General features: G+C 41.0%; 1 protein-coding gene across 3 annotated transcripts in view; it reads left to right on the top strand.

The window, feature by feature from the left end:
• The window catches only part of MAST4 (microtubule associated serine/threonine kinase family member 4), a 309,587-nt gene that overhangs the window by 114,988 nt on the left and 178,639 nt on the right, over positions 1 to 15,960 (top strand). The window contains exon 2 of one of the 3 annotated variants that reach the window (XM_075078837.1): positions 9,498 to 9,572. The exons of the other annotated variants lie outside the window; for them this stretch is intronic. Coding sequence (XP_074934938.1) covers positions 9,498 to 9,572 — 75 coding nt within the window. The remainder of the gene's footprint in view (positions 1 to 9,497; positions 9,573 to 15,960) is intronic. 3 annotated transcript variants of the gene reach the window in all.

The following is a 15,960-nucleotide window of genomic DNA, read 5'->3' as shown; positions in this document are numbered from 1 at the left end:
TAAAGCTGAGAGCAAAGAAGAGTGTATTAGAATTAATAACTCGCTCCTGCCTCCACACTTAGCACTCTGAATTGACTACTGTCTGAGGATCTTGGTCTATTTTACCACAACAATGATTTAAATTCAGAGTACTTTGAAGTCATGGAGCTACAATAAGAGAAGATACTACATTGTTACCTTTCATGCCAGTACAACAAGGCTTGCATGCATTTTGGTCTTATGCCATGTTGTCAGAATGGTAAGTTTCAAGCTCCTGAACCTCTGGTAAAGTTGTCCGGCTCTGCCTAAATTAATTTCCTTAGTTTTATCATCAGTCTGTTACATTCTTGCATGTCACTTTGAGTAATTTGATTTTTCCACACTGTATATTCTCTAAGTTTTGCTAAGTGTGCAGTGTCATTTAATGTAAGCAAAGATAGCATTCTGCTATCTTTTGGGGTTTTGTATTCAAATCAATGTTGTTGCGATTGCTTTCATTCTTCCTTCTAGTTTTGTGAATTTTTTTTTAAACAGAATGTATGCAATCTCCCTCCCTCCCTGCACATCCTAGCTACCTCCTTCTGTTTACACAGAACCAAATTGTTTTAATGCCTTAAATTGAGCTTTCCTAGAAAAGAGCTCTCAGTGCCTGTAAAGGCAATACTCCTTTTCCCTTTTTCATAGTAGTGAAAAGCTGATTAACCAATCTGTAGCTGTAACACTGAAAACCTGAAACGAATTTACCTTTTGAGGCTCCCTAGATCTTTCTGTTTTCCTCCTTCTGAGTGTCTTGTATCACTGAAACAGGGATAGCATTTCATTGCCTCTGTGGTAAGGTAAGGCACAGAAAAATTTGTTTGTTCAAGACTGCAAGGCTCCTCCTGGTGACCTTGATTGTCTCTTGTTAACCATGAACTCATAAGCTTAGAACAGGCTGTTTTGTTTTGTATCAGCTATGAGATGTCAAAGTCTATCTTCTAATACAGTTCAACAACTTACAGCACTAAGTATGAGATGACTTTAATACCTGGACAGACCTTATCTAAGCACCAGTCATTTTCATCAAACATGTATCTGGTAGAGGTGGTCTTGGTAGTGTTCAGAGATCTGTTCAACAGGTAACCAATGCCAGGAAACTGTGCATATGAAGAAATGTTATTGCTTGTGTAGTATGCTGACTTTCTGAGTTTTTCATATAATTAAAAAGTAATAATTGGATAATATGGTGAATCAGTGTTGCATTGGTACTATTGAAGTCTTTAGTAATGTGGAATGACTGAGTTCTGTATCCCTTCTACAGTATTTACTGCTTCCTTTGCCACATCCTAAAACTTTCAAGCTATCAGAAGTTGAATGGTATAGTTTTGATTATGGTGTCTTGGTCCTTGGGAGGCAATAGGGGGAAAAAATCAGACCAAATATACCACATGCTAAACCAGGATTTGTTTCTATATTTCTTATTTGCTTCATCTCTCTGTTTTATTTTCGCTGTACTCTCACAGCTAAGTTTATGGAGCTCTCCTAAAAAGATGAATGATGCCACAGTGGAAATTTAACTTTGTGAAGGACTTCGTCTTTTGACAAAGAATTCGTACCTCTGCAGAGCCTTCTTACCCTCGAGCAGATCGTCAGTTCTGCCCTACTTGGGGTCATCTGCAAACTGACTGAGGGTGCACTCGATCCCCTCATTCACGTTGCTGGTAAAGGTATCAAACAGAACCAGCCCCAACACTGAGCCCTGGGGAACACCACTTGTGACTGGCCACCAACTGGATTTAGCTCCATTCACCACAACTCTCTGGGCTCGGCCATCCAGCCAGCTTTTTACCCAGTGAAGTGTACGCCCATCCAAGCCATGAGCAGCCCGTTTCTCCAGGATAATGCTGGGTGAAATGTGTCAAAGCATTTACTAAAATCTAGGTAGACAATACCGACAGCCCTTCCCTCACCCACTATGTAGGTCATCTTGTCATAGCAGCAGATGAAGTTAGACAAGCAGGACCTGCCTTTCATAAACCCATGCTGACTAGGCCTGATCACCTGGTTGTCCTGCACATGCTGCATGATGGCATTCAGGATGATCTGCTCCATAACCTTCCCCAGCACCGAGGCCAGGCTGACAGGCCTGTAGTTCCCTGAATCCTCCTTCTGGCCCTTCTTGTAGATATCATGACAGCTGCTAGGAAGTAGCTACATATACTGATTAAGAGCTGTTTCTACTCTGAAGGGTGCCTGTGTCATGGGGTTTTTTTGAGAACTATGGGTTATGGAGAGGGATAGTGAAAGAACTGGGGCTCAAACTTCCAGAACAGAATGCTTTTTTTTCACATTTCTTTGCCTATCATCTAATTCAGTAGGATTATGTATTTAAATCTTTATATAGTTATTTATTTTGTGCATATACATCTAAATAAAAAAAATTGGTAGGTCACCTTGATTTGTTCTGGTCATTATCATCAACAGAGCCAGCAATTCTGCTTTGGTATTGTGAAGGAAAAAAGTGAACTAGTTAAGCTTGTGTTTCACAATCTCCTTTTACCTGGTTTTCAGATGTGCCTCTAACACGTCTGGGTGATAGAGAGAAGAGACTTAATTCTTGACCTGTGCTTTGAAATTAAGACTTCAGGTTAGGTGTACAGCACTGGGTTATGGTATTGTACGCTGGATGCAGCATAACGCTGCGGCCTCTCACTGACTCTATGACATTGCACTCCGAGCCGAGTTGGTTAGGAAATTGAGTGGAAAGCCTGCATCTCATATGAGATGCTATAGAGCCAGGAGGTAGATCATGGCATGTAAATATGTTCGTGATATGGTCTTAGCAGTGACCAGCAGGCCTTGGCCATGAGCTTTGCTGCAGCTTTTTTGTTTTGTTTTGTTTTGTTTTTTTCCTTTAGAGACATCTGTTTTACACAAGGTTGTTTCTTGGGCTGCTCACCTGGGAAATATTTAAATAAGTCTCTGACTCTTTCTGCTTCCTGGCCAGTTTTCTGCATGCCATCTACCTGAACCTTGCCATAGAGGGGAATTATTTAGGAGCCTTCTGTTTTTCCTTCAGCTGTCATTGTTGATGTGAATCACGTTGGTCTTTGCAAGGAGTTAGTTTTCTGAGTGTTGCTTTATTATGTGAAATGATAATTGCAACTGACCTATTCCTCTGGAAAGGACATTCACTGTGCAAGGGTATCGTAGATCCACTGCCTGTGCTTTGTTGGTAATAACTACAGTTTCTCTGAATGCGTAGTCTTTTCAGTGTATAGATTTTTTTTTTCCCTTTTTTTTCTTTTTAAATGAAAGATAGCTCTGCCTCTGAGACACTGACCCTGATCCTAGCCTTTTCTTTTCTTGTGCATTGTCTGCCCTTATTAGACAGTCCTGTTTGGAGGAATACATACAGCTGATGTTTGCAGAAGAGTGGTTTTGTTATCAGCTGTAATGTAATACTAAGGGGCATAAGGTTATGATGTAGTGAACAACCTGTAGACATACAGTTGAATGTCTCTGCATATTTCAGATAGTCTATATTCAGTTCTTCTGTAGTGAACAAATGGGCTTCTCTTTATTCTCATCTCTTATCTCTAATTCCAGTTATGTTTTTTGCATGGACTGTCCCAGCAGCTTTTCTTAATCTCTTGCTGATCTGAGTTGCACCTTCAGGGTAGCTTTCTTCATATGTTAACATGTCGTGATGATAGACTTTTATCCCTGCGTGGGTTTGCTTACTAGGCTTTGCTGGCAGTTGCATCATAAAGAGCTTTAGCAACAGAGTAGCATACGGAGTTTCCAGTCCAGCCGCTCTCTTCAGTGATCCATTTCACAGCAGCCCATCTCTGAGTTAATCAGAAAGGCTCACGCTAGACTGGCTGTGACATTTCTGCTTCCACCGGAGCTGTTTAACTTGGATTGTTTCGGTGTTTGGGTTTACAGAATTGAACCACATGCAATTGCACAAGTATGGTAGAGGGAGTAGTTAACTCTGGCGTCAGGGCAGGAGTGAACTGGTGGGAGAGCTGGGGAGAGGAGCTCCTGATTCTGGTTACTGCTGAAGTCTTCTTGATGGGAAGCCATGGCATGACTCACATCTAGACTTGTTTCTAGTCCAAGCAGAGGCGAAACCTCTGGTACCAAGTGAACAGCAGCACAAAAGTGAGCAGAATATATTTCTGGTTAAAAATAGAACTGAAATATCATTTGTTGTTTGCAGAAGAGATAACGAATGTGGAATTATCTTGAGTTCTATGACTTTTTAGTGTCAGAACTACTATGTGTTCTCTGCAGTCCAGGAGTGTATCATGCATCTGCTGATATTAACCCTGCCAAGACACTATTGCATGAAGTTTACCAATCTGATTATTTTGTGCTAATAAAACGAACTGTTAATATATTCTGATTCATGATGTTGTACTGGTGTACCAAAATGGCTGGTGTCATTTGAGGCACAGCCCACATAAGCATTTTAATAGTCTGAAGACTTCTTCCTTTGTCATAGAAATAATCGCATCAATTTAGGTATACTTTTATGCTTCTGAAATGGTATCCTTGCTGTATTGGATTTTTTCCAGGTGTAAACTGTGTCTATCACAGCTCTTAACTGCTCTTGAAATGCATTCTGAAGGGGAGACAGGAAAGAAAAAAAAAGCCAATAACAGAGAATAATTCCCAGCTTCTCAGTTTGGTACAGGATCCCATGTTACACGGGTTACTAACTGTAATAAGAGAGAATGTAGGGCCTCTGAAGATCAGCACCCTTACTAGCTAATGTCAAGATTGAGTTTACCCTGCCACTGTTCTAAGCTGTGGTAGAATAGAGACCTTTTTTAAGCATCAATTTTTTACCTACATTACAGTGTATCTCCCAAAAGGAAAAGTGATAAGGCCACCTAGCCCTAGTACTTGTTGCTAATTTTATTGTTACACCAGTAATTTAATGGAGTGTTATCAAAAGACATTACCATCATCAGAAAACCCCTTTCCAATTGTAACCAAATGTTTATTCAAGTGTTAGAGAACTACTTTTTCTGTAATGCTGATTCTATTAATTAGACTTAGTTTGCACTACTACTGTCCTTGATTTGGTGAATATGATGTAATCTTCCCAAGGTTGCTATAATCTTTGATTATTTCCACCAGCTCTTTCTGAGTTACAGAGCTGGCTCTGCATGGTGTCTTGCTGAGAGTGGAAGCCTTTTTGTTAAGGAGGGGTAAGAACTACTTTTAGAAAAACAGAGTCTTGAGAAATATTCACCAAGTTGAGTAGCATTGTGTTTTCAGTTAACAAACCCTGTGGATACCTCTTCAGGGGTATGAGCAAGTCTGTCTTGCATTTGTAAAATATTCAGATTTTTTTCAGATAAGACCCTGAGAAGGAATTGTGCACTGGTTCTGAAAGTGAGAAAAAATTTTTATCCTCTGCCTCATGTGATTTAGAGCAGGCTCTTGACCCATATCTTCTCTCCATCAGATGCATACCTTAAATAGCAGACTGCAGAGTCCATACACAGCAATGAGGGGCTGTACAAATTGGAATGTTTGTGGAGAGGATGAGGCAGAATATTTAAACTATCTTGGGGAAGAAACTAGATGTGGGTCGCCTCTACCTGCTGAACATCCAAGGAGACAGAGTTTTAAACCAGTATCTCTCATATCCTGGAAAAATCTTCAACTGTTGTGCTGTGTGGAATATGGACCACATTGGGTAAATACCTTCTGTTGTCTTTTCTTCCTGATTTTCGTAACAGTGGTCTTGTTCATATTAGTTAAAACTTTGCTTTCCTCTGTACGTGCTTAAAAAGTGTTGAAGAGAGCACAAAGCCAAAAAGGAAACTCTTCAGGTTTATTCAAGTGCTTTGACCAGAAACAGCACTGTATTTTAAAACCAGTTTAAAAAACTTACAGGCAAAGCCAAGATTTACTCCAGCTTTGGCTGGTTGGCACAATTATTCAGACAACTTAGTGTTTTGAGTCTTCTTCCTGCACTTACCTTTGCTTTTTGTGTGTGCACATTAGTAGAAAAAGTTCTCGTTAAATTCTGTCAGAAGCAGTGGTGTGTAGAAGTGTTCCTGTTTATTTGGTTATGACTTGTTAAAATATAAGGAGTTCTTAAGATTTTATGGCACTGATGGAATAATTGGAGGTTTTTTTCTGGTGTGTTTTGTTCTTTGCCCTGACATATTTTAATATTAGTTATTATGTGTGTTCTCCCTTCCTCCTAAGACTTTAACAAACTGCTTAAACAATCCTTGTTTCCTCTCTTAATAACTTCTGTATTACTGTCCAAAAGTAACACTGGTAAAAGTAATGCATCTAAATGATCAGCTATGTGAGGGGATAGTCTTTTGTGATCTGAGAAGTAGACAATATGTTCAAGGTGTCTATTATTCCATGCACGTAAACATACATATTTGGTCACAGGCCAGTTTAATTTTTATTCAACATGTATCATTACATGTAGTAGCGTGAGTATATAGGAAGAAGTGATAAAGTAGTTCAGTAGCAGAATATTTGACTTTCAGTACGGACAGTTTTTATACATCTATGTATATTAATGCAATTTCTTTTCAAACATTTTTCTACAAAAGCTGTTAATGAAGAATTTAAATGCTAAAGACTCCATATTTCAATCTGTGCATCTGAAGTTAGGTTTTAAAAATGGGCTCTTGAGTTGAAGAAAGGGAAGTGTTCACTGTTTAAGGCTTTTCACAGGCAGTGAAAAGCCTGAGCTGGGAAGTACTTGGCTATGTGTTTTGAAGTTAGCAAAGCTGTGTGCATACTTTTGCATGTGCTTAATTGGCTTGCATAACTGTGGCTGTTCTATATGACTTCTTGTGAATATATTTATTCTCCAGAAGAGGTAACAAATAAATAATTTTTTGACACTGGTTCTTTCTCCAGGGGCTGCATTCCACAGGTTGAGTACAGTTCTAGAAAGTTACTTTCAGAAAGCCATTTAAGTGTCAGTAAGCAGGCTAAGATGAGGTATTCACATAATTAATTCCCACAGGTCTGTTGCTATTCGACAGCCGCATGAGATAGTCATTCACAGCAAGCATGATGGAGGAGTACTTTATGGTTATTGCCAAAGGCACTGTAATAGTTCTGGTTGGACAATGCATGTGCAGATATGATTCAGTCAAACTTAGACAACACTCTGTCAGTATCTGTCTTATCCCCTTTTCTTGATTTTTCTTTTCCTTACTGTTTCTCAGCAAAACCAGTGATGCTGTCATATCCACCTGCACTTCTGTTAGTACATTGGTACAAACTGCAGCTAATGATTTATAAAGTGAGCTATAAATCATTAGCTGGAATGAGTTTCTAGAATAGGAATATATAGAAACTAGGAATGAGTTTCTAGAAACTGATCACAGAAAAAGCAAAGCATTTCTTGACTGGCAGCCCTATTAGCAGGCGTTCTGACTGATTCACTGCTTTGTTCTTGCTCCTCCTTCACTTAGTGGCTTGCAGTGCTCTTGCTCCTTTTTTTCTGCTAGATACATTTTTCCATGTGAATAAACAGCTGTTTCTCCTGGAGGCAGTCTTCTGTTCATAGTTCATTGTACCCTATAGATTTTTCCAGCAACCTGCCTCTCTTCACAAAGCCTCTAAGTGATGGTGATGGACCTTTTTCCTGTTGCCGGAAGGGGATGAGACCACGAGTCAAATGTCAGCAACTCTGCTGATCATAAACAAGCAGATTATTGAAGTTGCTAAGCTTTTTGTTATTGGTTTTTTGCATATTAAGATATTAATGTTTTATAATGCCAAAGGTTCGGTAAGGTCAGATAATGATTTGCGTTTAAGCTGAATTTTGAAACATAGTGGAGGATTCATTGTAAGGGGTGTTTATTTTTGATAAAAAGTAATGTTTGTAAAGTTAATGAGCATCTTAATTCTTGTGGTTGCCCCAGAGTTTCTAGAAGTGATGGAGTAGATGTGTAATCTTCAGTCCTGATTGTGGCATCTTAAATTATCTCCTGAAAATTGAGATGCCGTATTTGGTAGAATTCATACAGAAAATTAACTTAGAAGTTTTCTCAATTTTGAAAACAAACAGAGCAAGTGCTATTGTTACAGGTCGTTAACACATTGCAAGGCTGCTTAATTAAAAGTATATATTTAGGCTATCTAGAATTGGGAATCAATGGAATCAGTTTCCAGAAAAGCTGTTCATCCTAATACCTTAATTCAGAATATTTCTTAGGTGAGTTAGAGTAGTACCTCTTCAGTATGGCTTTATGATGTCTGAAGAGTATCTAGGTAATTTCAGTAAAGGGGAAAGTGTGAATATGAAAGAGAAACAAAACTTCTCTAATGATGTGACCTACTGAAAGCCTGAGCGGCAGGAAGACCAGCAAAACAAACAGAAATCTGTAGTATTCTTTCCTTTCATTGTAGGAAAAGGAGATACAAATACTAAATTTTTCCTTTGTAAAATTTCAGGTTATGCAGTATAGTTACTAAAAATAAATATTTTTGCTCAAACTTTATATTTTTTTGTAATTTCAATTTTTTTTTTTTTGTACTTAAGCTGTTCAAGTATGTGAACATAGGGGTTTTTTTTGTTTCTTGAAAGGTAAGCAGCTCTGCCCATTCAGGAAAGGTTTAGGGACAGACTGGTCCCTGTTCTAGAGGCTGTTTGGTACCAATTTTAATAATTGAGAAGGAACCACAAGAAATAGCAAGAATAGACAACCAAATCGTGCACGGTTTGAACCCTGGGAGGCAGTCGTCCTTTTGCAGCTCCAGCAGGTCCAGGTAGTTTTTTAAGGCTGGCTGCAGTGAGGTATTATCCTAAATAATTTTGCACCTGTGATGAAGGCTGTGCTTCTATTTTCTCAGTCAAATGCTCTTTCAAATTTCTTTTTCTAAGAGAAAATACGTACCCTTTATATATGTGAGCCTGCTATTTCTCAAGTTTTCTCAGGAAAAGGTATTAATGTTTGCTAGGTTAAAAAATCTGTAAAACAAGGTGATTGATAGTCTGTTGAAGCACTAGATGGAGAACATGAATCTAAAAAGTCATATTTTGTTAGAGGAGATTCTGGTCATTGGGTTAGACTGTGAGTCCAGCTGGGTGGGATGGCTAGTGGGTTGGGTTCTTTTGTATGTAACTTCTTAAATTGATACAGAAAAAGATAATATAAATACTTCAGAAGAGTGAAATTAATGTTTTTTCAACTTGAATGTGTTTATCTAGAAATGAAGTAGGCATGTGTACGTGTGGTATGTGTACACATATATATGTGTATTTGTAGTAGACAGCATCATGAAAGGTGTATGAGTAATACATACATAAAAGCCTCATGAGGCTGCCTCTAGCAAAAGCTTCATTTTCTTTCTGATATATGTACGGTGGTGTTATTGAAAATGATTTAATAAAGCTTTGACAAAGTTAGTGAAAATACAGTTCAGTTAAATACTCTCCCTCTCCCTTCTCCAACATCCTCCATTCCATCCCCTCCATGATCCATTTCCCCCCTTTTCTCTGTTCTTCCTCCCCTTTCTCCATTCGCTGTCAGGAAGGGGCGCCTCAGAAGAGTCATTTCAGCTCAGCACGCCACCGTCAGAGACTAGTGGAACCAGCAGCTACAAAAGTGAGTGCCTTTATTGAAGGACCATTTATAAAACAGAATGTCATGTCAGCATAGTATTTGTTACCAAAGAGAAGCTCTTCTATGTGCTTGGTGGGAGATTTAGTTACTATTACTCATCTGCAAGTGATATAATCACTGTCACTAAAGGTGAACTTCCGCGCTGGAGAGATTCATATTCAAATGCAGCTGTTGTATTTTCTTGAAAAAGTGTTGGTGAGATTTTCTTTTTACCTGAAAAGTGAAATAGAAACTATATGAAGTGTCCTACTCTAGTTTTATTACTTTGCGTGATGTCTGTTTTCTTAAACATATGTGCAATTCCGTTGCCTCATTCTTAAACGAAAGGCTTTCATGGAATTAAAAAAATTGCAAGGATGTGGAAAATGATCAAATAGTCTATTGTTAAGGTGTGATATGAAGTTTCAGAGTTAAAAAAACCCCAAACTTTGGCATTGAAAGATGATATTGGCAGATATAATAGCAGTATCAGTTAGTTTGTAAGATTGTTCCCTCTTTTTGGAGACATGCTTTCTGTTAACTGTACACAAAACAGTTTGAGATATTCAGTGAATGTGATGTTATTATAAAACTTTTATTCTCTAGGCTAATATTATGTACTGTAGTGCATGTTTTAGAGCATCAGTGACTGTTCAACTGTGTCTATTTTTTGCTACTTTTTGTCAGAGTCCAGCAAAAATGAAACTGTGTATCCATTACTACCACATCTCAGAAATCCCATTCTCCCCTTTCCTTTGGATTTAGATTACTTGCAAAATTGATCACAATATTTACATGCAACCTTTGATACAGGTTGAAGTACATCAGTAGTAGTAATCCTGGTCTTAAAAGAAAAACGCTGGTTTTAAGAAGGAAAAAAAGTGGACACATTATCTTGTCTTGCCTTCTAAATTATGACTCAAATCACTGAAGTCAGAACAATTCCTACTGTTGCTAAATGTGTTGGCTCATTAAGTGTTATTAGTTGTGTTGACTTTTACTCTTCCCAGCTTGTATTGTTTATTCCTTTTGGCTTGCAACAACATTGTCAATAGTAAGCTATCTTTCTGAGGGACTGGGGAAAGGCCTTTTGAGGGGGTTACAGATGCAAAAGTAAGTCAAGTATAATTTTTTTTTTAAAGGATTAGTTAAGTAAGAGCAGAAGTTAATTTTGACTGAGTGTACTGTCTCTTAAAGAGCCTGTTCCCTTGATGACCCACTTTCTGTGTGCGTTAGTGTACACTAGAATCACTCCAGGTAATTCCCCCAATGTGGAAAGTCAAAGGAAAATGTACTGAATGAATGAATGATGATTGATTCAGTGGTATGAACTCCTTCATCAGCAGGATGATACCATATGGTTAAAAATATACAAAACTACTGAAGTGCAGTTCTGTGCACATAAGCTGTGCTAGCTTTTGCTCCTTCCTCTTATCTAGCTTTCCAGCAGTTTTCCACCATACCCCAGTGCCCTACTGTACCCCTGGATGCATGTTGTCAGAGGTAGGTGTGCTGGCAAAACCTCAATGTGGTAGCTGCAAAGCAACCTCGGCAGTAGTTGCACTTCTGTTTTGTTTGGGGCAGAAGGACCAGAAAGGGTCTTGGTAGGTGTTTCAAGGGCCCTTAGCCACTGCCCTTTAGTCAGTATCTTTGCTGCTGGGAGGACATCCTTATACACTGGGAGCAAGTCAGTTGGCAGCTCAGTACTGCTGGATACCAGCCCACCATCTAGAGGGGTGCTGTTATCACAGACCATGTCATCCTCCACCTCTCCCCCTACGGCCATTGTCAGCAGCTTCAGCATGACCATCTGCCTGGAAAACTCTTCAGCACACAGTAGGAACATAGCTCTGTTTGAGTGTGTTTTGTTTTGATTAAAATATGTCTGTAGGGAAGAGAAAGGAGGCAAAAAAAAGCACTGCTTCATTGCAAATACTGTGTGACAGAAGAGAAAAACCGCAAGTTCATAGTTCCCAGGGGCATGGATGAGCCTGCAGATGACACATCTGATCTCATTCCTCACCGTCTATGTAAGAGAATGATGAAATCCTGGAACAGTAGTCTTCTGAGTCCTGTTCTTTGAGAACCTTCTACTAGATGGGTAGTATTTCCACGTCGAAATCCAATAAAACTAACTCTGACAGGTGTCTGCACCCATCTGTGCTGACAGCCACCTCTTTCCTTCCTCTTCTCCCATACGCACTTCTTAGTGAAGAATAGCTGCCATGCTTTATGTCCTAAATATAAATGCCTTTTTTTCTCGCCCACCACCCTTGCTATGTTCCTGGAATTAACTGCTACAGCTGAGAGGACTGTACTTTCTTGGTCTGATTGAGGTAATAATTTCTGTGTGTTTCCCACTCCTTCCTACGTGCCTTTCCCTTCTTTTGTGCCTAGATCAAACTCATGGGCTTGGATTTCGTGCTTTTGCCTCATAATTCTCTAGGTCTCAAGTCTGGGAAATATGGTCACCCATGATCAGACCACATGCTGATCTGGCCAGTGGAAGGTAGGATCTGGAATAGGCCTTGGCAGCTCAACAGATGTCCTTCAGCAGGAATTTTTGGAGTAGGGAAATAGGCATCTGATTCTGGGACAAGGAGGGCATAGTTTGCTACTTTGCCTAGGATGGTCCCTGGAAGTAGACATGACAGCAGTGAGGGGGCTGTGTTCAGCACCTTTGCTCAGGCCTGTTGGGGCTGTACTGGACTGCTGTTTCATGGGCTGAGACTACTCAAAAGGAGAAATGAAGACAAACCTGTCCTACAGGAGGTGCTACAGCTAGTTGTGCGCTGGTGAGAGCAGTATCCCAAGGTTACCTGAGCAGATTTGGCTGGGGAAAAGTGTGGCACATGGTGCTGCGTAACAAGCAAGGGTGATATACTGTGTTTTTCAAAGGCCCATCTATGTTCCAAGGGCATACTTTAGGCAGTGTGAGATTCTCTGTATTTGCCATTCAGATCACTGTGAAACCAATGCAGGGAAGTGCTTTTAGCACAGAGCATCTGAGAGACAAACTCTCTTTGCCTTGTACTCCTCCTCGCACTTCCTGAACTGCAGTTTTCTGGCAGACTCACCTGTAGACTGCTGCAAGTCAGTAGGTGTGTCATCAGAGTCCTGTCACTCTTCCTTTCTGCCGTGTGGCATTAGAGACACTTACCAGTAGTTGCTGTGACAACCTGACCAGCCTGAAGGAATCCACTTGCAATCCAGCTGATGAGGAAAGCCCACAAATTCCTCTTACAAAGTTGCGAATCCAGCCAGGAAAGCTGGACTTGAGTAACCTCAAAAGGCAACAGCAGTGCAGCCTGTCCCCAAGCTCTACGAAAGATGTAGCCTGCTTACTCTGTGTACCTCTGCAGACACACCTGCTGCAGTGCCCTCTCGGCAGCCCCCTCCAACACGTGCGCCCACAGGGCATTGATCATCCATTCTTGGGGCTTTGGGGACCAGGTAGGCTTTCTGGATGGAGACTAGGAGGACAGGGCTGAGAGTTAGCTGTGCAGATAATTCCAGAAGTAGGAAGCTGTAGAAAGGCAACAGAACTGGCAGAGGTTCCCCAGCAGCTTGTTCTGTCACACTTGTTCTGAATTTATTGCTCAGGAAAAGCTGCCAGTTGCTCCTGGTGGTAGGGGTAGGTGCATAGAAGCCAGCAGTGGTCTTGTTGCCACCCTAAAGCAAGAGCTTTACTTTACCTGCTGCTTCTAGTCTGAAGATGGCAAATTGCCATCAACAAAGCTGACATGCCTTTCTTTAAGCTTGTTGATTCAGCTCTTTATAGTTTAAAAAAAGAAACCACAACACAACCAAACAAAAAACCAACCAAAGAAAAAAAAACCAAAACCAAACAAACTTTGCTACTTTGAAATGTTATGTTGTCTCTTGGCTCTGTGAAGACTGGTGGGATCCCTTTTATTCGTTTTGCCTTCCTGTGTAGCAGCTGTTTGCCCAGGTGGCAGGATGTTATGGAAACCCAGGCTGCACAGCTCGCAGAGGCTGTTGCCTTTATCAGGGGCATGGGGGTGGGGGAAGACCATCAAAGACTGGTGCAGGAATATAGGATAGCATCCTGGTGGGCTTGTAGTGGTGTTTTGTTCTGCATGTCTGGTCCCTGAGTTTCCTGCATCTGGCTCCTAACCTCATGGGTATGGGAGAACAACTCTATTTGGGACACTTGGAAGCAAAGCAGTGTGTCTCAGGAAAGCAGCAGCAGTGATTTAGAGGACATTGAGGTACAACTTGCCCAGAAGATCCTCTACCTGTGGTCAGCTGACTACCAGTGATTCACCTGCATCTCAGCTCACATTCTGCAGATAGCCCTGGACCCAGATGAAGTGCATTTGTAGGTTAGTGATTTGGGTGACCCAAAGCAGCAAGGGACATGCCGTGTTGACTTCTGATGTGGAGAGTAATGTTTCAAGAGGAGAGAAGATCTTGGCCTGTCCTGGCAGAGATAGAAGACTTGTAAAGATACGGTGCTGTGAGCTTGGCCAGCTATGAGCTCGTGTCCAACCTTATGACTGGTTGATTGATTTGGTGCAATTTAGGGAAAGCTGAGCCTCAAACATTGATGATGAGCCTCTTCTCTATGGATTTGCCTTTGGATCTCAGTTTTAGGGCCTATAGCTGGTGGTGGTTCTAGGTTCCTGGGTTAGGCCCATCTGTGAAAACTCATCTTCAGTCTTTTTTGGGTCAGTCTTAGAAGTGGTTGAGACTGATGCCTCCATCTGAGAGAGGAAATAATTAAAATGTTTTGAGAGAGAGGACTCTCTTTTCTCCAGGTATTGAAGGAGTTCATCCATTCAGAACTGATTTGCCTCCTGGCATATTTTGGGTGAGAAAGTGACATTTGACAGCAGAATGAGCAGCAACAGGCAATGGTGGGAGGATTTAGTATACTTACCTAACTAGTGTTAAACAGCTACTCAAGGTATGAATAGGACCTTTATGTATTTGTTGGTGTAATCACAGGGCATGGAGAAAGTTGGTAAAGTCAAAGAGCATAGCCAGTAGGTTGAGGGAGGTGATTATTCCCCTCTAATTGACACTTAAGAGTGTCTGAAATAACTGCATCTAGATTTGGATACAAGAAAAATGCTGGAGTTCGTGGTAAATGGGAAAGACCTGAGGAGCTAGGTTTGTTTAGCGTTGTGTCACATCCTACCTGAAAAGGAGGAGGGAAAGGAGTGACTAAGATGCGTACATCCCCTTGTTGAGGATTAACATGAAATACCACTGAAGGTAGGTACACAAGCATCTGCCCTAATGGGAGATCTGTACAGAACAAGTATTCTGTACATATTGACCCTCTCACAATTATATCTGTCTAAGCTGTGCGGCTTTATGGGAAAACAAGGTAGGCCTTGAGTTACTTAACAACTTGGAGGCAGGGGGGAGAGAGAGAGATCACTGGTCCTGGATCCAGTGTTGCCAGAGTACCTGTTGTTGGCCACTGTCTGGGTAGTTCTAGAACCTTCCACTACTTGGGCATCTTGGAGTGGCTGAGACATCAGTGAGTCAAAAAGAGTGATGCCAGGCCCCCTCCCATGACTTGCACTTCATCTCTGACACTGTAGGCAGTTTTCCAGGTCCACAGTAGGGCCACCTGGGGCTGGTCCTTTACACCACCCTATGGCTCAAACACTCCAAGGTCTTCCTCAGCAGTGGTGATCTTGAACCTACCATATCGAAGGAGAGAGAGAAGAGAATAATTGGCTACTTAGGAACCTTATTATAGCAAAGCTGAGAGCTAGGATGATTAATATTAACAAAAGCATCACTAGAGGCTCTGCTATCCAATCCCACCATCCCACAAGTCCAAATTTTGTAAGCAGAGTTGAGATCCACAAAGCAAGATTCCAATGCACCTTCCGGTCACTTGGCAACATTGAGTGGAACAGGTCTCCCATCTTGGCTGTGATTGTCTTCTGACGTGCTTCCTCAGTCGTGGTTGTGGCATTGTGTATGGTAACACATCATTCTCCAGCCGTATGGTGCAGCACTCCACATACACCTTGTTCTTTGACTAATAACATATCCAGTGCTAGATGGTTCTGTAAGGCCATCTTTGACTCCCGTTGAAGCTGCAAATTCAGTTCTCCAAAAGCACGTGCAGTCCAATTACTCAAAATATGTACCTGCCGAGTCAAATTTTCTAACAGAAACCGGTGTATTTGTAGGAGCAGACCTAGAGTGAAATAGGCCTCAAACACAAGGGCCACTTTCATTTCCCAGGTATAATAATTGGGTGCTAGGTCTCCTCTTACCCACTCGGGTGCAGCCTGAGATGTTTCAACATCCCGTTTCCTCTGGTTATGTTGGGGTCATTAAAGTAAAATGTTCTGGAGAGGGACATTGATAGAATACTGGTGGTACAGTGTAAATCCACTGT

The sequence above is a fragment of the Phalacrocorax aristotelis genome, chromosome Z (genome assembly GCF_949628215.1).
Source record: "Phalacrocorax aristotelis chromosome Z, bGulAri2.1, whole genome shotgun sequence".
Classification (NCBI taxonomy): domain Eukaryota; kingdom Metazoa; phylum Chordata; class Aves; order Suliformes; family Phalacrocoracidae; genus Phalacrocorax; species Phalacrocorax aristotelis.
The sequence above is the reverse complement of the archived record's forward strand: the minus strand, read 5'-3'. Positions and strand labels throughout refer to the sequence as shown.